Below are 25,166 nucleotides of genomic sequence, written 5' to 3'. Positions count from 1 at the left end.
CTGCGGGCTCAGGCTCCCAGTACACCTGAGCTTGAATCCCAGCCCACTCCTGGCTGTGGGGGGCTGGGCCTGTTCCCTGACCTCCTTAAGCAGATGTCAGTGAGGCAGCCCAGGGAGCCTGCTGCAGAGCACACCATGGGCTGTGGTCAAGGGCACCCCTCCTTCCCAGGGCCCTGTTCAGAGAGGGAGGAATGGCGGATTCTAGAAGCCTGTCCAGGAGGCAGTTAGCAGGTTTGGGCCTTTGGGGCTGAAGCTGGGAAGTGACTGTCCTTGGTAGATGACCCAGGCAGCTCCAAAGTGTTCCTCCAAGCCCCCAACCCATCTGTCTGGCCCCTCTCTGCACTGGCTCTCAGCTGGTGACCTCAGCTAGCTGGGGGCCCACGGAGAGGCAGGCGGGTGGTGTGGGCAGTGTTTTTCCACATCCCTAGCCAGGTCCAGGCATGGAAGATGCTGTTACGTCCATCATGGAAGACCCTGGCCACTCTGGCCTCGGTCACTGGCCTGCCAAGTGACCCCTTCTGGCAGCCAAGCCCAGCCATCTGTCTCATGCCCATTCTGCCCGTCTAGCTGCCCCCTTGGGAGCTCTGCCTGGTGAGTAGTTGCCCTGGCCCCTCTACCCCAGTGGCCCATTTTCAGGGGTCACCGCTGCTGAGTGAGATCACGTGGTTTCATTGATACCTTCTCAGGGGGTTGTCCTGTGCCGGGTCCTGCCATGTCCCCCACATCTGCTCCCATCTTTCCAATTGCTCCCCATGTCCTGTGGCTTCTGTCTAGAACCCCCTGGCATGTTCCTCCTCTTCTGCCTGAGCCCTGGGCTGGCTCCTGTCTCTGTCCCCTTCTCAACATTCTCTGTGTGCCATCTTATGTACTCCGCACAGCAGCTCTGTGAAGTAGCAACTCCATTACCCCCAGGCTCCAGATGCGGAAACTGAGGCATGGAGAGGAACAGTCATGGCAGGACTGTGGAGGAGGTGGGGAGGACTCAGGGCTGCTGGTTCCGTTCTTTCCTCATCCCCTCCAGGGTGGGAGACCAGCGCTGCCACCACCTGGCTTAGGGATCTAGTACCGGACAGATGTCCCTTCCTGCAGCTCTGGGCCCCGCCATCATTTGGGTGAGAAGTGAGGAGAGCTACCCTCTTCATGAGCTCACTGAGAGCTTGGGACATAGGCCTCTACTTCTCACGTGCCAACAGGGGAGCTGTTGCTATAACCCCACCCACTCCCACTTAGCAAATAGGGAAACTGAGGCTCCAGGAGCTTAAACAACTTTCCAGTGTGCTCCATGGTTAGGCCCAGGGGCTCTGGAGCCCACTGCCTGGGTTTGTCCTTACTGGACCTGTGCCCTTGGGCACGGTTTTAACATCCCTGTTTTCACACTTGTAAATGGGGAAGGTAACCACAGACCCTACCTTAGGGGGTTGTTATGACAATTAAATGTGTTGACAGGTGCAAAATATTGTAGAACTGTGCCTGGTGTATAGTAAATGTGCAATAAACATTTGCTGCTTTTATCGCTAGTAGTTGCAAACTGGGTTTAACATTCGTGGCTGAATGCAAGGCTCATACCCTTAACCACTCCTCAACTCTCTAAGGAAGTAAACAGTGTTTTTGGTCAACCTACTTGGATAGAGGATAATTCTTCAAGTGGCGACTATCCAACCCTGTCGTTTCCAGCATGGCAGACCTGGGGGACTTGCTGTCGGCACCCAGAGGGGGTGGGAAGGAGGAGGAGGGAGGGAAGAGGGCTTGATCAGGGAGTGGCCCAGACTTTTGCCCAGGCCTGGTCCTCAGAGTCCTGGGGCTTCTGGGGTGGGAAGTGCAGTTTGCATCCTCTGGCCCTCTGTGCCCTGGACTCGTCTGCAGCGCTGGCTGGGATCCTAACTGGCCCACACCCCCTCCTGACATGGGCTCTCTGGAGTCTGTGGTCGGTAGGTAATCAGTCCAAGCCCAGCAGGAGGCTCCTCTGCTCTGGCTCCCAGACAGGGGAAGGAGCTGCTCCTTTCCCACCCAGCAGGCGTCCTGGGCTCTGGAGGGGGCTGATGGTGGCTCAGAGTCTTGCCTCCCAGCTGCCCTGCCTGCAGACCTCCAGGGATTCTCATTCAGGCAGCTTCTCTCCAGGGAACCTAACCTACCCCCTGGATGGCCAGAAACACCTGCAATGCACTGCTCCTGCCTGGAGACTCCCATCCCCCACAGCCGCCCTATGCTTGGGCAGGCTCCCTGAAAGGGAGTCCTGCAAACTGAAGCCCCCTTTCCCACTGGCACCCTCCTGGGACTCAGTTGTGTTTCTCCTGTTCTGCTCAAGCCTGCGGCAGCATCAGCAAGCCTTGGAGGGGCCGACTCTACCCTCAGCCCTGAGATCTCCCCACCCCGTGAAGACCCATCTCAAGAAAGGTCCTTGACCCTGTGATTATTGGTTCTGGGAATGTGCTCCTTTTTCTAGAGAGCAGCATTTGGCTGTGAGTCCACACAACTGAGTTCAAGAATCTGAGAAAGCAGAGCACCAGGTCTCTGGGTTCTGGCCTGGCCACGTGGAAGAGGGCTCAGCCTGCCTCAACCCCACCCCCCTGTCCCCCACCATGCCTGTAATCTCTGTCCCTCTGGGAGCACTGGCCAGCCCCAGGGTGAGACTGGTGTGGTGAGAAGGCTGGGGAACCTTCACAGGACGACTTCCTGTGAAGTTCTTGTCCGAAAGCACACAGCAGGGGAGCGATGGAGCCAGCCGGGAGGTGGCCAGATGGCTTCACAAAGCACCAGAAGTGCGCGAGGATGGACATATAGGTCAAGGGAAGAGAACAGAGAGCCCAGAAACAAACCCTCGCATTCACAGTCAATTGCATCTCAGCAAGGATGCCAAGACCATTCAACGGGGAGAGAAGGGTCTGTTCGAAAAACAGGGCCGGGGCAACTGGACATCCACGTGCAAATGACAGGGGCGAGGTGCCTCTCTCGCACCATGTACAAAAATAAACTGAAAATAGGCCATACACCTGCATGTTCAAGTAAAAACTACAAACACTGTTAGAAGAAAACCATAGGAGTAAATCACGACCTCAGGTCGGGCAAAGCCTCCGTAGAGATAAGACCAAAAGCACAAGCAACCAAAGAAACAATATATAAACCGGACTTCGACAAAATGAAAACCTTTTTTCCTTTAAAGGACACACCACCGAGAAAGTGAAATTGTAACTGAAATTGGGGTAGAATATATGCAAATTGCACATCTGACAAGGCCCTTGTATCTGGAATAAAGAACTCTTAAAACTTAATAACAAAAAGACAAATAACTGAACTGAAATTGAGCAAAGGATCTGAGGATATTCCCCCAAAGCAGATACACAAATGGCCAACAAGCACATGAGAAGATGCTCAACGCCATTAGCCAGTAGCGAGATGCAAATCTAAATACCACTTTACAAGAAAATGAAACATGTATGTTTACACAAAAACTTGAATGTGAATGTTCATAGCACAATTATTCACAATAGCCCCAAAGTGGAGACCACCCAAATGCCCATCCGCTGGTGCGTGAATGAACAGGACGTCGTCTGCCGCGCGGTAGAGCATTATTCAGCCGTAGGAAGGAGCGAAACGCTGCTACGTGCTCCGGGATGGACAGGTGGGCCTTGCGGGCGCTGCACGAAGTCACGGAAGTCACAGAAGAGCACACGCTGCACCATGCCATTAACACGGGGGGTCCAGGCAGGCCCACAGAGGTAGAAGGTAGGTCTGTGTTTGCCCTAGACTGGGGGGAGGGGGTCTAGGATGGGGGCAATGGCTAGTGGGTACAGGGTTTCTTCTGGGGTAAGGAAAATGTTCTAAAAGTGGTCACACAACTCTGTGAATAGGCTAAAAACACTGAATTGTATACTCCAAATCATTGAATGATGTTATCTGAATTATGTCTCAATAAAACAGTTTATGAAAAAAAAACAAACCAAGAGGGGAAAGCACCAGATGCATTGAATTAAAATGCAGTGAACTTTTTAAAAAAGACAAGCTGCGTAGAGTTCATTAACAACTTCTTCCCGGGGTGGGGACTGTGTCCCCTGGCCTCGGAATGGGAAAGCTCATGGTGTGGTTTGGTGCCCTTGTGGCCTCAGGGGCCCAAATTCCACTTCCTCCACCAACCTCACTTGGAACTCTCCAGAAGAGAGACGGGAATCCTGCGATAGAACATTTTATTAATGCTTACCAATACTCTATGACTTCTAGTAGTGCAGAGTCGTTAGCTGCCTAGGAGGCTCGTCCCCCTGCTCTGCCGCTACTGGGCCGGGTGGCTTAGGCAAGTGACAGAACCTCAGGTTTCTTTTCTGACAAAGGGGAAACGGTAGTACCCACCTAAGAGAGCTTCTGTGACGGTTCACTAAGTTACCTCACGAGGAGCTTGGCACAGCACCTGGCATATTAGTGAGCGCTCAGCGGAGGGTGACCCGTGTGCTTGGGAGCAGAGTGTCGGATCCAGAGTCAGAGAGTGAGTGACCCCTGCTCTGCTACCCTGTGGCCCAGTTACTGCTTTCGGTTGAATTGTTTCCCATAAAAAAGATGCTCAAGTCCTAACCCCCAGTCCCTGTCCATGTGACCTTATTTGGAAATAGGGTTTTTGCAGATGTAACCAAGTCGTACAGTTTGTGATCGCATGTGATGGGCAGCCCTGTGACTGAACATGGGCACCGAGCCTCGGCTTCTGTGTGTGCACCGCGAGCTACTCCCTCGAGGGCTGTCCCCTCAGCCTCTAGACCTGTCCCCTCTCTGAGCATCACTGTGGAGAGGCCTGGCAGACCACACTGTTCAAAATAGCCCCGTGTGCCCCGACCGGTGTGGCTCAGTTGATTGGGTGCCCTTTCTCAAGATGAAGCATTGCTGGTTCGAGTCCCGGTCAGGGCACATGCCTGGGCTGCAGGTTCAATCCCCTGTTGGGGCACGTACAAAAGGCAACCAATTGATGTTTCTCTCTCACATCGATGTTCTTTTCTCCGTCTCTTTCTCCCTCCCTTCCCCTCTCTCTCTAAGAAACTTAAAAAAAAATCTAAAATAGCCAAGGAGTCCCACTTCCCTCTGGTTGTACCTGCCTCTGCTTTGCTTGATGACCACCCCCGACACACTGCAGGTCCCAGCTGTCTACCTGTCCATGCCTGCCTCCCTTCTGGCACTGCAAGTTCCAGGAGGTTGCAGAAGCTGAATTCTAGTGCACACCACCTGCCTGGACCACACTCAGCACTCAAGCAATACTTCTTAAGTAAATGAGCAACTGAAGAATGGATGAATGAGATTCAGAATGCCCCTGTGTTCGGGTGTCCAGGTCACCTTCTGACATGTCGAAGTCCTCACCCCCAGCACCTGCGACTGTGACCTTATTTGGAATAAGGTCTTTGCGGATGTAACCCAGAGGGGGCCTATTCTAATATATATATATATATATATATATATATATATATATATATATTCCACTAGACTCCAAGTCCAGTGCTCCTTCCAGAGGGGCTAAGTAGTACTGAGGGACCCTGGGTAGTAGAGGATGGGGACGCAGGGATGGAGAAGGGCTTTGTCCTCCCAAACCCTTGCAGGCCCCCTAGGGAAAGCAGCCCCACGCAACTGTCTGGCCTTTGGAGAGCCAAGCGCTCCTAGAGGGGCCTCGGTCTCCCTGAGGGGAGGTCCTCTCTCTCCCCACTCTGCACCACCTCCTGACACTTCCCAACACTGGAGTTACTAACCGCCTTCGTGTCAAAGGTAGGGACGTTTCCCTCGGCGTTCAGAGCTGCTGTTGAGAGCACCAGCTCCTGTCTCAGGCAGACCTGGAGGGACCCCCATCTTTGTCACTCACATGGGTGATCCCCTTAAACTCCCAGAGCCTCTGTTCCCTCATCTGTAAAATGGGGGTGACAATGCCTGAAGGGCACAGGTTAACTGGGTTGACATTCAGTGCCCAGGGCTGAGCACACAGACCCTACGTGATGGAGCGTGACCATGATTCTTAGCTGTGGGTTGGAATAGCCCTCTCGGTGGTGACAGCTCTGTGCCTTGGCCTTCTGGTGGCACCGGAAGAGCAGCATCCTTGGCTTGGACAGGGTGGGGGTGTCTGCGCCTCACAACATTTAATTGATTGTAACATCGCACCCTTAATATGCTCTCCCGCGTAACCTGCACCCGCAAGGAGGGCCTCGGCAACGCTTCTGTGACTGTGTGCAATGCATTCCCAGGGCTCAGCATGCGGCTTTGAAATTGGCTTACAATTTATCTGCAGCTCGGATAAAAACATTTTAATGACGGCGTGCGGCACGAGTCCTCGGTGTCACCCACGGGGCTCCCGAATGTCTTCCCCCACCACATAGCAGGGATGTTATAGGCGTGAAATTACAGCCACTCTCGCATTTTGATTTCCACCCGGAGGCCTCTGGAAACAGCGCATTAGAATGTGCTGGATGCAAACCCGGCGATGGCAGCCTCGACGCTTGATGCTCGGCTCTCCTGCAGAACTGCTCTGTGTTTCTGATGCGCGTGGGGCCCAGGGCCATGCCCGGCTCCCCGGCTCCCCCTCATCCCTGCTGTCCTGGGGAGCTTCCCGTTGACCTCCACATTGGACAGGGGCTCCCTTGCACCCCCGATGGCTGCCATGGTCTTTAGGATCCCTTGTGGCACAAAGGAGAGCCCAGCTCCCCTTAGCAAGACCTCCACTTGCTAAGAGGGAGGGTTTCGGCGTGTGCGAACGTGACAAGAAAAGGGCTATGCCATGTCCCAGACAGGCCAAAACAGTGAACACATTTTAATTTTTGAAACCTGCCTTAACGTATATTTAAAGAAGAGAGTCCTGGAGGTGTGGGGGAGGGTGGCGCAATTTTTCACCTTTCTAACGGTGCCTGATTTTTAATTGACATGGTTACTATTTGTTGATACTAGAAGAGATACTATTTGTCGAGCACTGGAAGCTGGCCTGAGCTCAGAGCATTCTGTTCTGGGGATTATCTCACTTCATCCTCCCAGCCTTGGCCAAGTCACTTCCTTCTCTGAGCCTCCCTCTGCCTCACAGCCGACAAGGCTGCTGGATTCTGGGAGAACCATTCCAGACCTTGGAGAGCTACAAATCCATGTTCCTCTGGGACAGGAGCAGCCACGGCTCTGTGGGGCCCAGAGAAAATCCCCTCCAGTCCCTGAGCCTCAGCATCCTCATCTGTGAATCGGGGATCATTGTACTCCCGCCTCTGAGGGGCTGTTGTGAGGGTCGGGTGAAATGCTCAGTTGTAAGCACTTCGGAAGTGGCACACGTCAGCAGGTGGGAGGTATTACTGTCGATATCAAAGTTGGGATAGACCCTGGCTCCTCCCCTACACACACAATGCCAGGACAGGCAGACCTGCAGGTGGAGGCTAAGGGGGCCAGGGTGATGGGTGGGCAGAGGCCAGCTGCCCACCACTCCCAGAAACAGGGCAGAGCTGGGCCCCCTTCCAGGGAGCCGGTCTGCACAAAACTGTGAACACTCCTTTCTCAGACTGGCTTAAACGTCCTTGGAGTCACGAGTCGTGGATGGGACTTGTCTGCGCAGGGGTTGAAACCAGGGGCATGAGGCAGGCAGTGATAATGGAGACAGATGGGGGAACTGAGGCCCAGGGAGGCTAATGAACGGCATGTGGTGGGTCTGGAATTCGAATCCAGCCCTGAGCGCCCTTAGCTTGCATGCTGCAGGGGTGGGGCCACTGTCCTGGGTCCGGGGCCAAGTGAGGTGAGAATTAGAATTGGGGCGGGGAGAGATACATTGCATATGGATAAGAGTATGGATACAGATGTTGGTATTTGTATCAATATAGGTATATACAGAATTAGTGTGTTTTTGAATACTCAGAGGTTTGGATCGGTGCTCTGAAAGCGTGGTCCCAACACCGAGCTGCCTAATAACAGAGGAAGATTTTGTGATCCTGGCTGGGTGGCCTCAGGCAGGTTGCTGGCTTTCCCTGCGCCTCCACATCTGCGCCAGTAAAATGGGGATACTAACGCTAGCTCCTACCCTTGGGTTGGTGGTGAGGGCTAAATGACGATCCATGGAAAGCACTTAGCGCAGCAGCCTCTGCAGGGTCTTCCCTGTGTTCTCTCCCCGAAGGAGCTGCCACCCCACCTGCGGTCACTCGAGTTCTCCCCCAGTATTTATCACCATCCACAACCATCTCAGAATCCACCTTTGTGTGTGTGTTTATGCTTGTCTCACGCACTAGAGGCAAACTCCCTGAGGACAGAGATATTGTCCTGTTAAAGGCATGTGGCCATTACTTGGCGCATAGTAGGTGCTCAATAAACATCTGATGACTAAATGATTGCTTGCATGTCCCTCATGGGACTAGGAGCCCCTTGATGGTGCCAACTGAGTGCTGTCCCTTGGTGTGACCTGCCCAGGGCTGGGCACAACGACTGCTCCCTGTCCTTGTTTTACATGAGCCCATCAACGTGTGGGAGACTGCAAGGGGGGAGGTTTCCCTGGCACCGCCCCTTCCCTGCTGTGGCCCCTCCCCCAGGGAGCCAGAGCGCACCACGTGCTGCTGTTGCAGGAATGGATGTCCTCCTGGAGGTCTGGCCTTCGGAGGTTTTCAGTTTCCCCAGAAGCAGCGGCTTTCAGCGGGGCCTTTATGCTTTCATTGATTGCCGGAGTACCGCAGCTTTGTTTCCTTGATAAACAGCATTTGCTAAGAAAATCGGAGAGCGCTGGAGCCCGGAGTTGAGGCCCAGTCCCTAGAGTTCCGGAGGCAGAATCGAGTGTTCCTGGCAAGAACATCCGTGCTAAAGGGGCTTCGGACACCGCTGGGAGCAAGACCCTTGTTTTTACAAATGGGGGAACTGGGAGTGGGTCGGGGACACAGGCAGCCACTTTGCACACATAGAAAGGGAGGCACGGAGGCAGCGTGCGAAGCCAGGAGCCCCGACATCCAGTCCAGGGTGCTTTCCACCCCATCACTTAATGCCCCACGTCTCAGCAAAGGCCTTGGGAGGCTCAGGGAAGGGACGTTCCGCGGGGGCAGAATCATTCTGTCTGCAGCGGGTATGCGTCACCACTGAGGCTCCTGGATTGTGCCCCTCCCCCACACTCCTGAGGAGCGCCCCCTCCTGACGGCACTTTCCCCATGGGTGTTTCAAAGAACATGGCTCTTGGCTCCCACTTGGGAAAGGTGCCCACACAGCTGCTCCCACAGTGCCCTGGGGCTCCCTTTCTGTGTCCCCACTGGGTCACAGAGCCTGGAGCTGCATGGTCCATGAACGATCCCTTAGGCCTGCGTCCCAACCCCGTCTCACGGAAGGGAAAGCTGAGGCCCAGCAACTGTGACTGCCCCCTGCCCCCTGGGAAGCTCTGATGACTCCTTCACCCTCGTTTGCTCCCCTCAAACCTGTCGGAGCCCCTACGAAGTGCCCTGTCCATGAGGACCCAAGGATGAGGCGCAGCTCTATCTTCATGAGGTTGGGGTCTCTGTACCCGTAGAAGAAGGGGGCCTGAGAGGAAATCCTCAGTGGCAAAGACACTTCGGTCGCACCTCAAGGGCAAGGGTGGGAGAGGTCCATGCCAACAGAACAGGCCTTTTGGCAGCTGGTGCCCGGGACAGCCCCTCCGTACGTATGCACGCACACAGCTCCTCACCGGGATGCCGGCCCGGGGCCCTGCACTCACCCATGACGTTGAGGAAGATGTTGCCTGATGCCAGGACCACCTTCTCTCTTGTGGCGCGGTCGTAGATGCCCACGTGGCACTCATAGGGACCGTTGTCGGAGACGCGGACCTCAGGCAGCCTGGGGGAGACAGAGGAGCAGGGTGAGGGCCCCGAGATACGAAGCTGGAAGGCACAACCCCAAAGTCCAGCCTCCCTCAACAAACATGCCCGTGTCCTGTGCTGAGGGGAGGAGCAACATTTATGGAGCACCGACTGTGTGCCGGGCTTTGTGCTACCTAGTGCTCCCCCTCCATGTATGGACCATGATCCCCACTCCATAAACCCAGAAACTGAGGCTCCAAAGGGAACAGAATTATTGCCCCCCTCCCCTCCACCTGGCTCCATGGCCAATAAGAGCCAGGATGGGAATTTGAATGCTGCCTAACTACCACTTTACACCCAGCCCTGGGGACTCGAGAAGAAACCCAGTAAAATTCTTGTCTCCAAGGAGCTGCTGCTCCAGTGGACAAGGAGGCAGGGAAGCTGATCATCACTCCAAATCACGTGGGAAAGAGTGAACTTAGCTGGACACAGAGAGGAAGCAGCTGGTTCTGCCTGAGGTAGGCAGGAGGGCTTCTCAGAGGAGGTGACCACAAGGACGGGAGAGACCCCCCCTGAAACCTTCTTCTGGACATTTCCTCTAAAAGTCCAGAGGGTAAACAGTTTAGGCATTATTGTTTTTATAGTCTCTGTCACAACTACTCAACTCCGTGCAGAGGAAAAGCAGCCACAGACAGTGCGTTAGCAAATCAGCATGGCTGTGTTCCAATAAAACTTTATTTATAACCATTGAAATTTGAATTTCAAATATTTTCATGCATTATGAAATCTTCTTCCGGGTTTGTTTCTTCCCCCAACATTAAAAAGAAAATGTAAAATACACATTTTTCACAGTTCACAGACTGTTAAAAATAGCCTGGATCTGGCCCACAAGCTGTAGTTGGACAATCCATGTTCTAGATCTTTCTACAGGGTCTGCAGGTCAGACCATGCTAAGAATGTGTTGATATGTTGTTCTCTCTCCCTATGGAAATGCCAACGAGACAGCTCTTTCTCACTCCCACAGTGAAGAGCCCTGCCGGGGTGTCAGAGAGCCAAGTTCAAGTCCTGCCCCTGTTGTTGGTCCACTGTGTGACCTTGTGTGAGTCATACCGTCTCTTTCTGGGCCTCCGTTTTCTCTCTAAAATATGGGGCCCATCCTTCCCAGGACTTAGAGATGACATCACTGCAAGCCCTGGGCCGTCCTGCACACAGGTGTTACCGAATGGAGGAGGCGCTGTTCCCTATGGTTCCTTCAGCCTGTGTCTCCCTGAGAGCCTGACCCGCAGTGGCAGAGGCCGTGTGGCCGCTGTGTCAGGAACACTGCGTGTCCTCCGGCACATTCCAGCCTTGCCTGGGTCTAATCGTGCAGCCAGGGGAGCCTATTCTGGCCACGACTTAGAAGTGCGGTCACCGTGTTTGGGTCTTAGAGGGTCCCACACTGCAGCGGAAAACTGGGGGAAGAAGCTCAGACTTAAGGATCGCCTAGTAGATGCCAAGCATGGTGGCCTCCCACCGAACTGGCTCACAGACCTGTCAGAGAGACCCCGCTGGGGACCCTGATTGTGTGTCCCAGTCCTGCCAGCACGAGGAGGGACGTTCCTCAAGTCCAAGTCTTCGTTCCCACCCTTCGTGGACACATTTCCACTCTACTCAGCTAAGCCTCTCTTCCCCATCTGTTTCTGCTGAGCAATCTAACCTCAGATTTACGCCTTTCTTCTCTCGTTTCAGCTGTGCCCACCCTGTTTTGTCTTCCAGCTCCATTTCCTTATGATTCACTATCTGCCTCCTCCCTCCCCTCGCCACCCCCACACCTGGGCCCCCAGCCTGCGTCTCCATCCTGTTGTCTCTTTGAGCAGAGCCAGCCCCTCTGAAGCTCCCCTTCCCTCCCACCACCCAGCACACATTAGCATAAATAAATACCTTCATTTACATAGGATATACAGAGGTTGACATCTGGTCTACCGACTGGCATGAAAGACTTGAGAGAACCGGGAGCTTTTCATCAGGGAAACTGTGGGCAAGATGCTGCCTCCCTCTCCCTCCAGGCTCAGCGACAAAGGCAAACAGCAGGGGACTGTCTCGCCTCCGGGAAGTGTTTTCTTTGTTTGTAACTCAGCTAGACTAAAAAAATAGCCTCCTGACTAGGCACTGGTGATAGTGATGGTCACCTCCAGTGACATGTTTAGGTGACACTCACAGGTATCAGCTATAGAGGCTACCTGCTTAAGCGACTTGTGCAGGTGGCGGTGCGCAGTGACACGCTCAGGCGCCAGCTCCGTAAGGAAACTGTATAGTCGGAAGCTGCCCAGATGATGCAATAAGATGATGATGACATGGCTGACACCCAGGTGGCGGTGTTCAGGTAGCCACAGAGGTGATGTGTGCAGGTGTGTTTTTGGTGATAGCGCTTCACTGATGACACGCTCAGATGACAGCAACATAAGCAATATGTTTGGGTGACACGGATTAGTGACACAGCACAGATGGTATAGAAGACAGCTCAGGGGACACCTGGACTGGTGCTTCATGGAGAAGGCAGCCTCTCACGGAGGACTATGTTTGTGGCCTCAGATGCTCCCTGTCCTGGGTTCCCTCGCTCCACAATGGCCCTGCTCCCCGCCATGGTCCAAGTCACACTCCGGGACACCACCCTGGGCATGTCCCCTGTCTGGACTCCACAGATACAGTTTGTGACCAAATCCTGGGTGTTCTGCCTCCTAAATACACCCTGTACAACTCACTTCCCTCCCTGTCCACGGCCCCCCCCCCCCCACCTTCCTCACTGGGAATGTGGAGGCGGACAGGTGTTTCTCCGACCCTGCTCCTCTGCCTCCTGGTCTATTCTGCAGGTAGACCTTTCCAAATGCCAGTGGAGTTCACGGTGCTGCCCCACCCAAAGCCCCTCAGAGGCTTCTCTCTGCTCCTGCGATAAAGAGCAGGACCCTTATCTTGGCCGACAAGGGCCGGCACAGTGGGTCCCGCCACATGTCCAGCTACAGCAGTGCTCTTTCCGTTCCTCCCGTGTGCCAAGTCCCTTCTTAAAACACAAACCTTTCATGCTGGAGTGACTTTAGGTTTACAGAAAAATTGCCCAGACAGTAGAGAACTGCCCCCGCCCCCAATTTCTCCCTTGGTTGACGTCTCACGTGACCCTGGCATAGCCGTCAGACCAAGAGACCAGCCTCAGCTGTCGCTCTTCACTCAGCTCCAGACTTTACCTGGATGCCACCAATTGTTACACTAACGTCCTTCTTCTGTCCCAGGCTCCCATCAGGGTCCCTTGGAGGTGACCCTCACAAGTGCCTTCAGCCAAGCTCCTTTTTTTGACATATTTGCTGTCAATACTCTCCTTTCCTGGGAACGTGGCATTTTCTTCCCCTGAAAGTCTTCAAGTTACATAGCAATGGTCAGTTTCTTAGTGACCTCCTGGACTAGGAGGGTGTGGCTGACTGGTCACATTGGTGGCTGGGTCCCTGTATCCATGCCTCTTGGCTTGTGCCATTACAGTTCCTCCTGTCCAGGGGTGGAGTCTATTTCCCTGCACTTGGCCTTGGGACTTGCTTTGACCAACAGTGTGTGGTGGAAGTGAGGTGTGCAAATTCCCAGTCTGAGTCTCAAAAGAACAACCCCGCCCCGCCCCGCCTTTCTCCCTGCCTCTGCCCTGAGAACAAGCCTCTGACGAAAGACGGGAGCACATGGAGAGAAGGCCCTGTTGGCCCAGCCCTTCCAGTCAAGGCCACACTCAGGAATGTGCTTGGCCAACCATTAGACTCAGGAGCCATAATACACGGTTGCTGCTTTAAACCACCCAGGTTTGGAACAGCTTGTTATGCAGCAATAGCTGACTGATACACCAGGTCTCCTCATACCTCTCCTTAGCAGTACCAGTCTAAACTGTAATTTCATAATTAATCATGTGCGTTTTGACTCTTGAATGACCTCCTCCCCCAGCCACGCCCACTAAGCTCCATGAAGGCAGGATCTGCATCCGTCTGGTTTACTGGTGTACGCAGGACTTGCACAGTGCTCACCACCATGGTAGGTGTGTGATTGATATTTATCAAATGGATGGGCTGTAGTGTGAGCTTGGAGAACCCTGCCGCCGCCCCCTCCCCACCCCAGACCGATTCTGGTTCTTATCTTCAGATCCGGCAGCTTCCAGGGCACAGCTTTGGTTTGACCAATCTGCCCCTTAGTGCCTCGTCTGAGCTGGTGCCTCCAGTTTTCCTCCTCCAGTGCTCTGAGCAGCCCGGAGGCCCCCCCTTTGCCCAGCCGTGAGCACACTGACCTGCACGCCTACGGCAAGGCCTTCGCGGACAGCTGGGCCCCGTGCAGTGCAGGGGCTGCAGTGCAGAGACCTACTCTCACTGGCAACGGGCTGCGGTCAATAAACGGTTAATAAGCGCAAAGGCTTCCAGTGAGACCAGTGTAATGCAGTGGAGTGGCCGAGGTTACCAGCACCTGACTGCGGCTCTGACGGGCGAGGAATGTGTTTCTGACAAGCTGGGCACAGAGACAGCGGGGCCTCATTGACCGCCTCTGTGGCCCCCATGGCTCAGGAGGGGCCACACAAGGGCTGGCCGGTCACGGGGGCTTCTGCCAGGCCTGGGGCCAGGACTGTGGGCTGCCCACCTTCAGCACAGGCATTTATGTCCACTGGGTGCCACGCCCCATGCTGAGCCTTGGTGGGGCGTGGCACCCAGTGGGCATAAATACCGAGGATTTGAGTCCTGCTTCCATGCCTTCACCCAGGCTGTCGCCCCTGCTCGGCCCCCTCTCCCTTCCTTGTCCCCATAGCATGCCTCCAGCCGTCTGTCAAAGCCTACCTGTCATCCCCCCCCGCCCAGCCAGTCGAGAAGATTATATGCAGTAATTCAAGGTCATAGCTCAGAGCCGGAGTGGTGTGAGTCCCAAGGACTAGAAGCACTAGATACGTAGATAGGCTCTATATGCAGATGCCACCTCTGCCAGGCAGGCTGCCCAGACTGCCCACCCCCATGCAAACAGAGGTCCTCTCCACCTCCCCAGGGCTGCACTTGTCTGAGCTCTTCTACCTGTCCGTCTCATGCTACATTGTTACCTATCTGTCTTTCCTCCCAGGAAAGCATATGAGCGAGCTCCTAGAAGGGTGGGCCAGGTCACATGGTAGGTGCTCAGGTATAGCCACTGTGTGAACGAGGGCAGGGAAAGCAGCCTAAGCCTGGTGAGGCTGTTAGGCACCCTGGGCTCTGAGCCTGTCCAGCTGTGTAAAGTTGAAGGAGGTCCTTTAATTTCTCTGAGCTTCGGTTCCTCCAACTGATGAGTGGGCATTACACTACCCGCCTTGTGGGAGTACAGCCTTTGGGGAAGTGCTGGTGTTTGTAGAGATTCACAGGGAGAAACCTTGAACTAAGCATGTCACCCTGTCTCACTGGATCCCTGACACTGCCCTGTGCTGTAACACAGTATATGCAACATGCTCTAGCATGCGTTCTATTGTAAACATGTTCTAATGTGTGTTATACAGCAATAATAGTATGATGATGCCTGCGGTATAGATGAGAACACTGAGGCGCCCGGAAAGGAGGTGGCCCGGCCGAGGTCACAGAGCGAGTGGGTGGGCTGTCTTTGCACCCGTCTCCCTCGACACTCCTCCGATCTTCCTGTACCAGCAAACTCATTTGCTCTCTCCGGTTCCGGAATCTGCCTGCACTGCTTTTGAGTGTATTTCTATTCTGAGCCCCGCCACCCCTCCAGGTAATGAGAGCCATCTGCTTCCTCCCTGCTGGGAGAAACAGGATGGTCTTTTATGTTCCCCAACTCCCTTCTGCTGGCTTCCGGTGGGCCCTTCATCCTGATGACTGGAGTTTGCTGAGCGAGTCGTGTTCACGTTCTCCCCACCTGACACGACTGAACAGCCTCAGATCGCCCTTCCTTTCCTGGCTCTGTCTTTCCACGGGAAAGAGCCCCAGATTCTTGTGGAATCGAGATTGAGGACGTGGGCAGAGGGTGGGCTGGGAGGACCCAGGGCCGGATCTTTGAGGGACCCCTCCTGTACCCTCGGGGAATTGGATGCCGTAGTCGCTAACTTTTGCTGAGAACTGAAGCCTAAATTGAGGAACATATGTAAACGCACTTAGAACAGACTGAGCTGTAGGCGCTTGTCAGTTTCATCCCTCTATGCCGTTAATTGATTTAAATTTTAAAACAAGTTATTAAGTCCCTATTATGTTCTAGACACTGTTTATGGTGTCGAGTACATTGCAAGGACGAAGACAGGGAAATACTTTTAAACGGCAACACTTAAATGTGCCTTTTCTATGGAGGCTGCATATATGTCTCCCTCCTCCGTAGAGGAACTTGGCTGGACATTAATTCAGTTGCCTCAGGTTCAAGGTCATGATGAATACCAATCTCATGCTGCACATCTCAGGGGTAGTGCGATGTGTTAGGTTGGCTTGCCCCTACACCATACATCTTCTGGGATCCTTGCTTTAAAAAAAAATGTTTATAACGTTCCTGAGGTATAATTGACAAACAATAAACTATGAGAGAAGTGTACACATTTGTTGGGTTTTGACATAATGTCTTTGCCATTGAAACCATTGTCATAGTCACGTTAAGGGACCTATCACCTCCCCAAAGTTTCCTTGGGTCCTTTTGTCCTCCCTCCCACCCCTGGCCCCCAGGCAACCAGCGCCCTGCTCTCTGTCTCTGGAGACTGAGCTTCCCAGGGTTTCCTAGGAGTGAGTCATGGAGGTGGGGTACTATTTTGGTTCGGTTTCTTTCCCTTGTCATCACTATTTTAAGATTCATTCATGTTGTTGCCTTTAGCCATAGCTGGTGCCTAGTGGCATCCCGTGACACGCAGGCACCCACCCACCTTTGTCTATGAGCCACCTGCTGTCGGGCACGCTTGGGGATCACAAACGAAAGTGCTACAAGCACATGTGTGCAAGCCCTTGTGTGGGCATGCGCTTTCCTTAGTCTTGGGTGCACACGGAGGAGCGGGACGGCTGGGCGCCTGTTTAACTTTGTAAGACACGGTCCAGCCCTCGCTAACGCTACTGTGTGAGGGCCCTCGGCCTTTTGCCAGTTTTTGTCTTTTCACAGGCTGCTCGAGGTGTGTTCCTTTAGAAGCGTCCCACCCCACTTCGCCGCTCACCCACACACCCCATTCCCACCCAGTACCGCGCTGCCTGCTATTGGCAGGGAGCTTCCAGTCCCCATAGCAAGTCCTGCTGGAACTGTGTGTGCGTGTGGATAAAAAGGCTGGGGGGGGTCGGTGGGGGCTAGGGACACTCATGCAGTGACAAGGGTGTCCATGACATTTGAGGGGAGGGGTTAGGCCCTGCTTTCTCTGACCCTCCCTCAGGTGAAGGGAGGCTGTGGGGCAGGTGGCCTGAGGACATCTCCTGCTTTCCACTCCACTGTGCCCAGTCCGCTGGGAAAATCTCTCCACTTTTGTTTTTCATTTTCCCCGAGGTCCCTCCAGTCTGTCCCCTCCCCATTCTGCTGCCAGGGTGACCTTATCACAGTGAGGATCTCGCCTGTCCTTTTCCAGTTTCAAACTTTCCCTTCTGTGGCTTCCACCCCTGGAGAGTCAAACCCTTCCCAGATCTGGCCCTGACCCAGAAAGGATACAGGGAGGAAGGGAAGGGTGTATGGACTCAAATCCCTTGTGAAATAAAACCACCTAATCAGAAGTTTTGTCAGAACCAAACTTTTATAATCCACCCTATTTAAAAAGCATTTTGTAATTCAAACATCTTCATTTATATACATAGTATCTCATTCTGGGCTAATGGAGGAGATTCAGGTAGCGATTGGTCCTTTGAGGCACTGCTTTAATGAAGAGACTAGAGAGCCTTTCATTTGTATAACCATTGTTTGCATTGAAACAGAGCTTCTAAGGGGCCAGGAAATAGTTCATTCTTGCAAGTAGGTTAACACACACCCCCTGCAATCTTATTAGCCTGGTGCCTGCTCAGCTCTGCTCTCCCTCATCCCTGCTGGAAAGAGCTCAAGTGGGAAGTAATGAAGTTTTACTGTGTGTGCATCTGCCATGCTTCCCTGATTGGCTGCACACCCCCTGAGGCCTGGACCTTGTTGCTCCCTCCCTCAAACACCTGCTCACTCTCCAAGTTCAGGGTCATGCCCCTGGATGCTGGGGCCACATTAGCAGAGAAACTCTCCACCTCTGCAGAGCCCTTAGGCAAAGCTAATAAGAAAGGCCATCAAGTCTCTGGCGGCAGCCCTGGGTGCTGTTGGAGTATTTACTAATAAGACACTTGAAAAGGGTTTCCTGCTCTCTGGGGAAAGGGGGCGGGTGGTTGTTGAGGTTCCCGCCCCTCCTTCTCACACCTATGCAATTGGCACAGCCTGGCTGGGAGCCAGCCTGGCTCCATCACCCCAGCTGCCTTCTTTCTCTTCATAGGCCCTGAGTGGCAGCATGAAGCCTCCAGTACTAGGAATGGACTAGGTACTGGGGGTAGCACTTGTGGCAACTGGCAGATCCGGGAAAGTGGGTGGGGACTGGCAAGAAAGGGCCTTGTCTAGATCTAGCCTTGTCTTGGGATGGGATCCCCTGGGGCAGGGGGAGGGGAGGGTAACAGGACTCAACCTCCATGTGCTTAAGAAACCCTTGGGCATCTGGTCTTCAGTCCTTCTTCCTTCCCCGTGGGTCCAGCCATCTCTCTAGCCTCCACCCCTCCACAACCAGACACAGGGTGGTCCCTTCCCACTGGCGTCACCAAATCCCAAATCCAGCACCTAGAGCTTGGAGGGCTTTGACATGTGGTACATCCCTGGTGAGAACGGTGGGATGGAAATTATTTAAGAATAGATTTTACAGCTTCGAACGAGTCCTTTGAACCATCAGGGACTGCCACCGAGCCAGCCACACACAAAAAGGCGGCTTCTCTCCTTCCCACGCTGCCCTGACTTAGTGCCAAACCTGCCCTCCGGGCCCCCGGCCTGCACCTGCTCCCCGCCCTCCAGCTTCTGAAAGAGCTGATGCATTCTCAGTCTTTTCTGGCCTCTGGAGGTGGGTCTGTGCTCCCGCCCCCCAGAAAGGGGACCCAGACCCTAGAACTGGATCAAGGGCAAGTGGTCTCATTCTTCTTGGTGTGAACTTGGCTAAAGTCACCTGAAATAGTAAGACCCAAGCCACCCCTCATCAATAGTCCCTGAGGAAGCTGCCTGTTTCAACGCCAGTGGGACAGGGACGGAACAATCTGAAACTCAGGAATGAGTCCCTTGCCTCCTTATGGCCCGTCCCTGGACCTTCTCCTCCAGCAAGCCCTTTGCAGAAGCAGACTGGGGAGACCTTTCCCCTAGGGAGGTGTGGAGCCATGAGGACTGTCCCAGGCAGAGATGCGGGTGGGGAAAGGAGACCTCACTCCCCTGAGCTAAGGGACAGCCCTATGGGCACAGGATGTATATAGAGTGGGCCAGTGCATTAATAGCAACCCCCCAGCCTAACCTGGTCTACCCAGGACTTTCCTGTTTTGGCACTAAAGTCCCATGTGTTAGAGACCCTTCAGCTCCAGGCACATCAGGGTGGTTGGCCACCTTACATGAAAACCAGAGAGAGAGGGGTGACTGGCCACAGGCCAGGCCAGGCGGCAGTCAGCAGCCAATCAAGGATAAAGAGGCCAGGTGATCCCAGCGAGGGTTCTGGGAAATGCACAAGGACAGCCCCCTGCAGGTGGTTCGAGGACTGGTGTTGGTGTCACACAGGGTCAGGGTGGGGCACATAGTAGGTGCTCACTGAACTGCAGCTGCGGTTTCTATGAGCTGGAAGTCTCGATGAATCGGGGCCCCGACAAACCAGAAATATCTGGTGCCCTTTTCCCAACACAAAGCTAAAGAGTTTGGGTCCAACTTCTCCCCTGCCAAGCAGAAGGACATGGCAGAATCGCTCTGGAGGCCTGCGCCCACAGCTGGGCCCCCACCGTGCTCCAGCTGTTCCCCAACACCCCCCTCCTCCAGCTGGGGAGCCAGCCACGGTGCAGCCAGTCTCAACGTGGCAGGCTCACCAGAGAGCTCTGGCAGCACCGGTTAGAGGTGGCAGGTTGTCAGGAACTGGGGGCAGGGGCCCAGGGAGGAAAGGAGAGGGAGCCCCGGCAGTGGGCCTGGGCAGCCAGGAAAGCCCCCTTATCTAAGATGCCCTCCCTCAGGACTAAGAATTGTATTACCTTCTTTTTTGTGTGTTTTCTTTTTCTTTTCCCCTCGAAACTGCTCGAGCTCTTTTTGCAAGGGCTTTAAAAGCCATTAGCGTGATTTTTATCCCCCTTTCAACCTGAAAACAGTTTCCATCATAAAACTGCTCAGTGGATGCGAAACATCTGTCTGTGGCTTCCAATCAAATTCAGGACCCATAGGGAGGGTTAACGGAGAAGGGCAGCAAAGTCAGGGAGAACTTCCAGAACATGCCAGCACCCTTCCTGCCCCACCCCAGCTCCCCTCCTTTTGCCTTCCCCTCCCCTGTCCAGGGAGCCTCAGATGCATCTCGGACCCTGCCCGGCCAGACTCTGTGGACTGGCAATGCCAGCCCTGAGCGTAAGCGCTATAATTAGCATCCAATAGTTGCAGCTCTCTGTCCAGCCCCTCACTATGCAGACAGCAGATGGTGAGGACCCAGGCGAGCTCCATTCTGTCCCTCTGTTGCTTTTCCAAAGGAGGGGGCTTGCCTCCCCTGGTGCCCCCAAGCTGCACTCCCCTGCAGTCTGACTTTTCCCTCTGAGAGGGGATCCTTCCTACTGAACTCGAAGGTATGGGGACTCATCCACATCCAGCTCAGCCCTCGAGGACTGTGTGATCTCACGCAGGCCGCTTGCCTCTCTGGACCTTGGCTTCTGCATGGCAGCTGTAGGGAGCCTTTGTTCCGAGGCTGAGCGCGGTCACTGCGGAATGCCCCCTCACTCCTGCCCAGAGGGGAGCTTCGGAGAGGGCGGTCATGGTGTCCCAGTGGGCAAACTGGGGGTGACCCGTTTCCCATGTGGGAGCATGCCTCTCAGAAATCAGATTTTATCTTCCAGCGATGAATTCACAACAGGGATGCGCACACACACAGCATAGCCTCGGATTCCTAGGTTACCCAAGCCCAGGAAGTTAGTAACTGGGCCCTGGAGGGTGACAGATTTGGGATCGCTGGCCCCTGCCACCCTGGCCTCCTTGAAGCCTGGTTAGGGGAAGATGGGGGTCACGGTGCCATCCCTGTTTGGCTGTCACCCTGAGCCTCAGGTCCCGAATCCATCCCATCCTATCCTATCCTGTCCCATCCTCCATCACTCTCTGCTGACCCCATTCCCCTGGCTCGCTGGCTCCCTGCCTCCCCCTCCCCTGTCCCTCCCATTCTGACCCCTTCCTCTCTTCTCCTCCCCTTCCTCCCCAGGCCTCTCTTCTCCAGTCTCTTGCCGCTGCCATGGAAACCACTTTCTCTTCCACATCCTGATTGATCCATTTAGCCCTTCATGGCCAGTCTGCCCAACTCAGGGTCTGGGTTGGGAGGGGGCCGAGGGCAGGAGGGGGATGAGGGCAGGAGGGACCAAGGGTTCAGGATGTTTCTTCCTCCTCGCATGTCACCCCAGGCCCCGTGAGCGCAGGGGCTGGGGTGCGTGCACCGTGGCAGGAGTCACTGGGTGGTGGGAACTAGAAGCCAGGCAGCAGGCGAGAGGGGCTCGGACCAGGAAGCGTGGCAGCGAGCCAGCTAGAAGCGAGGCAGAAAGGCTGAGGGCACGTGGCTTTGCCAGCTGCCTCCTTTCTATCATGGTGGGTGCTTTGCTTTCTAACAGGAATCTCTCTGTCTCTGCCTCTCTACTTGGCAGTGGGTGAGAGGTGGCGTCATGAAGACCCCTGGCCCCTGGGAACCAAGCCTGCCTCCAGCAGGAGAGGGAAGGCATAGAAGGCGGCTTCCCAGGGCTCCCGCACCTCCTGGCACCAGTGGTCACTCCGATCTCGTTCTGTGAACATAGCTGTGCCCCTGCTGTGTGCAAGGCCAGATCAGGCCACTGGACCAAGAGATTCTAGGGGCAGCACATGCTTCCTTCTTCTCTGTCAATCAGTGGTTCACTGAACACCTACTATGTGCAAGACCCTGTATGAGTCACTTTGAACACTGATCTCTTTCGATCCCCACAAAGCCATCTGAAATAATAGTACTAGTAATGGTCATCGTCATCACAGAGCTTCCTGTGTACCAGATACTCTCAGCTACAGCTATGGTTGATTGACCAGGGACGAGATATTTAGTACCCGTGCCTCAGTTTCCCCATCTGTAAAGCTCAATCTTCACAACAGTCTTGTGAGGGAGGTATTAGTATCATCGTCCCACCTTCACAGATGAGGAAACCGAGGCTGGGACATGGTTTGGAACTTGTTGACAGTCACTCAGCTAGAGGATGTCAGAGCTGGGGTTTGCACCCTGCAGCCAGGCTCCAGAGCCCATGCCCTGAGTCCCCACGCTCGCTGAATGTGGCCCAGGCTTCTGCAAGGTCACCAGGCAGGGGCAGGATGGAAACAACGGCCCACAGACTGGGAAGCCTGGTAAAGGGGAGACGGCATGAGCGGGTGCTCTGGGCCTCCTGCCAGCTGAAGTGACGTGGGGCCCTGGGTGCACAACCCGGCTGTGCCTTCTGGTGACCAAAAGCAGATTTCTTCAACTGCAGGGACCACATTTTTCCTAGACGCAAACTCCAGCAAGAATCCACCACCGGGATCCCTCTCGGATTAGACCAGAGCAGCCCAGGGCCAGCCCCTTCCATCTCAATCTGACATGAGGACAGGAAAGGGGGCTTGAAGAGATGGTCCTTGACCCTTGGAAAAGCAGGCAGCGTGCCAAAGCATTCCAGCTTGGAGAAGCCTGCTCTGCCGGAGCCAGCCCGGCCCTCAGGTGTGGCTGTCAGCCAGCTTCATGCAGAGAGAGAATCTGGGAAATATCCTCAAAGTCTGAGCTGGCATTCTATCATTTAGTACCTACAACCACCCAGCGAGATCAAAATGACGAACCTCATGGAACAGATTAGGAAACTGAGGCCCAGAGAGGCCAGGCAATTTGGACGAGGTCATGCAGCTAATGTCTGGAAGAGCTGGGGCAGGAGCTCAGTGGTCTCAGGCTCCCAGAGTCCATCAAGAGGATGAAACATCTGAGAGTGGCCCAGAGCTCGCCCCTCCTTGGAGTGACCCCGGGCCCGCTTCCGAGCAGAACCAATTACCCTGGTTGAGTAGAGCAAGCCTCCACATTCCCGAGGGGCCGGCAGCTGGGCCTGGGGCCCCACAGGAGGCCTTTCCCAACCAGGTCAGCTGATGGGTGACCCATGGCCGAACCTGATTCCTGCTGTTTCATCAAAGCTGAGCTAAAAACAGCCTTGCTTTGGCAGTGGAAAATTGAAAACTCCCAGCTCCCTCTTAAGGCTCTTAAACAGGTCAGCCCACCAAAAAAGCCAATCCTTCAATCTGGGTTCCCTTTAAAAGTAGGGCAGGCCAATTATGTTTTACTGTCCTGAGCTACGATGGGCTGGGAGCAGGGAAGGTCAGGCCAGGGCGCCGGGGACCACGAGCAGATGGAAGACAGAGGAGCCAGCCAGCCTCTCCCATCAGCCTCTCTGTCAAAACAAAATTAAAATGCCTGGACTCTTGCTGGCACTGAGATCCCATCCAAGGTAATAGGTATTTATCTTAGTGTGTTCGGCTTTGGGCTCCTTGCCACGGGGACGTGGAAACTGCAAGGTATCTTATTCTCTGCTCTGTCTCTCGCACCTAGCACAGTGCCTAGCATGGGGAAGACATTCCAGAAATACCTGTTCGTCCATTCATTCATTCATTCATCATTCATTCACTGTATTTTTACTGAGGACCTCCTATGGGGCAGAGCCTGTCCTGGGTGCTGGGCACACAGCTGTGAACAGTGCAGACAAAAATCACTGTCCTCCTGGAGCTGATGTTCTAGTTGAGGGAGACAGACCATAAACAAAGCAAGCTTTTCAAAATAACGTCAGGACAGGGATAGAGAGTGCTGGGAGTGGAGGTGGGGGTTAAAATTTAAATTGCAGGCGGTCAGGGGATGGGGACATTTGGCAAAGACCCCAGAAGGGAGTGAGCCGTGTGGATATCTGGCGGAAGATGGAAGAGACTGACAACCATCGAACTGACATTAAGTGCCACACACTTTGCTATGCATGTTGACATCCATCATCTCCTTGTGAATTCCTTAGAACTTGATAAGACGAACAACAGTGTATGAATTACCAATGAAGTAACAGAAGCTCAGAGACAAAGTCAAAGACAATGTCTCCTCTTCATGGGCTTATGGTCTGTGTAAGGAAGATAAATAATTCAATAGCTATTCCCTTTTCATACTAATAGAATGCCTGACAGCTGGACATATGGCTGCCTGAAATAAAGACTACATTTCCCAGCCATCCTTGCAGTGGAGATGGCCATGTGACTGTATTCTGGCCAATGGGACATAAGTAGAGGTATTCTTTACGGCTTCCTAAAGGATCTCTAAGGGAGGAGGTGTGTCCTTCTTGTTCCCCTCCTCCCTTCCCCCATGGTTGGGATGTAGTCCTAATGGCTGGAGATGCAGCAGCCTTATTAGACTTTGAGGTAAACTTGAGAATGGAGGCCATGAATAGTAGACATCAAGAGGGAAGGAGCCTGAGTCTCTGACACCAGGGAATACCCTACATGCTACACGGAGAAAGGAGAATAAACTTTTATCTAGTTTGAGACACATTTATTTGGATTTTTTGTTGCACATAGTCCAAACTAATTCTGACTGATATAACTTCAGACAAGAGAGTGGCGTGGGCTGTGGGGAATGGAGAGGTCATTTCCCGGTCTAGATTCAGCCACCACTGATGCCAGCTGATTGCTGTAACTTGGGAATAACCAGGAAAAGAGCCACACCTTCAGCTTTTTAAAGAAAAGTCAAACAAAAGATGTGTGTAAAATCTCCTGATTTTCAAAAATTTGCCGTTAATGTAATTGAAAACTTTCTGATTAAAGTTCAATGTCCATTTTATAGAACTTGTTTACTGGCAAGCTTTAACCTGTAAGTCCCTGGTCTGTGAGTGAGGGCCCACGAGAGGAAGGACTCACAGGAGAAACTGAGCGAGCACGGGAGGGGCAGAGCTGATCCTTCCATGGAAGAGGTGGGGCAGCAACCACCTGTACGGGCCAGTCCCCACTCCGAGCCCCATTGGGTTCCAGCTCTCAGACTGAGCATCTTGGATTCCCACCAAGTCCCAAACAAAAACAGTCCTGTTTAACCAGACCTACGCACACGTAAACACACACACGCGCACACCCCTTATCAGTGGAGAAGAGGCCGGCAGAAGCGAGTCTGGCTCGGCAGATTGGTGCATTTTAATGGACACTCACTGTCAGCCAAATCCTCCACCATTTGTTCCTTCTGCGAATTGCTGACATAAGGAGGAGATGAGGCAATGTCGGGAA

The 25,166-nt window shown here is 53.9% G+C and overlaps 1 protein-coding gene across 1 annotated transcript in view; it reads right to left on the bottom strand.

The window, feature by feature from the left end:
• The window catches only part of IGSF21 (immunoglobin superfamily member 21), a 228,230-nt gene that overhangs the window by 25,324 nt on the left and 177,740 nt on the right, over nt 1-25,166 (bottom strand). The window contains exon 4 of the mRNA XM_053920619.1: nt 9,644-9,762. Coding sequence (XP_053776594.1) covers nt 9,644-9,762 — 119 coding nt within the window. The remainder of the gene's footprint in view (nt 1-9,643; nt 9,763-25,166) is intronic.

Source organism: Desmodus rotundus, chromosome 3, assembly GCF_022682495.2.
Source record: "Desmodus rotundus isolate HL8 chromosome 3, HLdesRot8A.1, whole genome shotgun sequence".
Lineage (NCBI taxonomy): Eukaryota > Metazoa > Chordata > Mammalia > Chiroptera > Phyllostomidae > Desmodus > Desmodus rotundus.
Note: the sequence above shows the minus strand (reverse complement) of the source record. Positions and strands in the feature narration are given on the sequence as shown.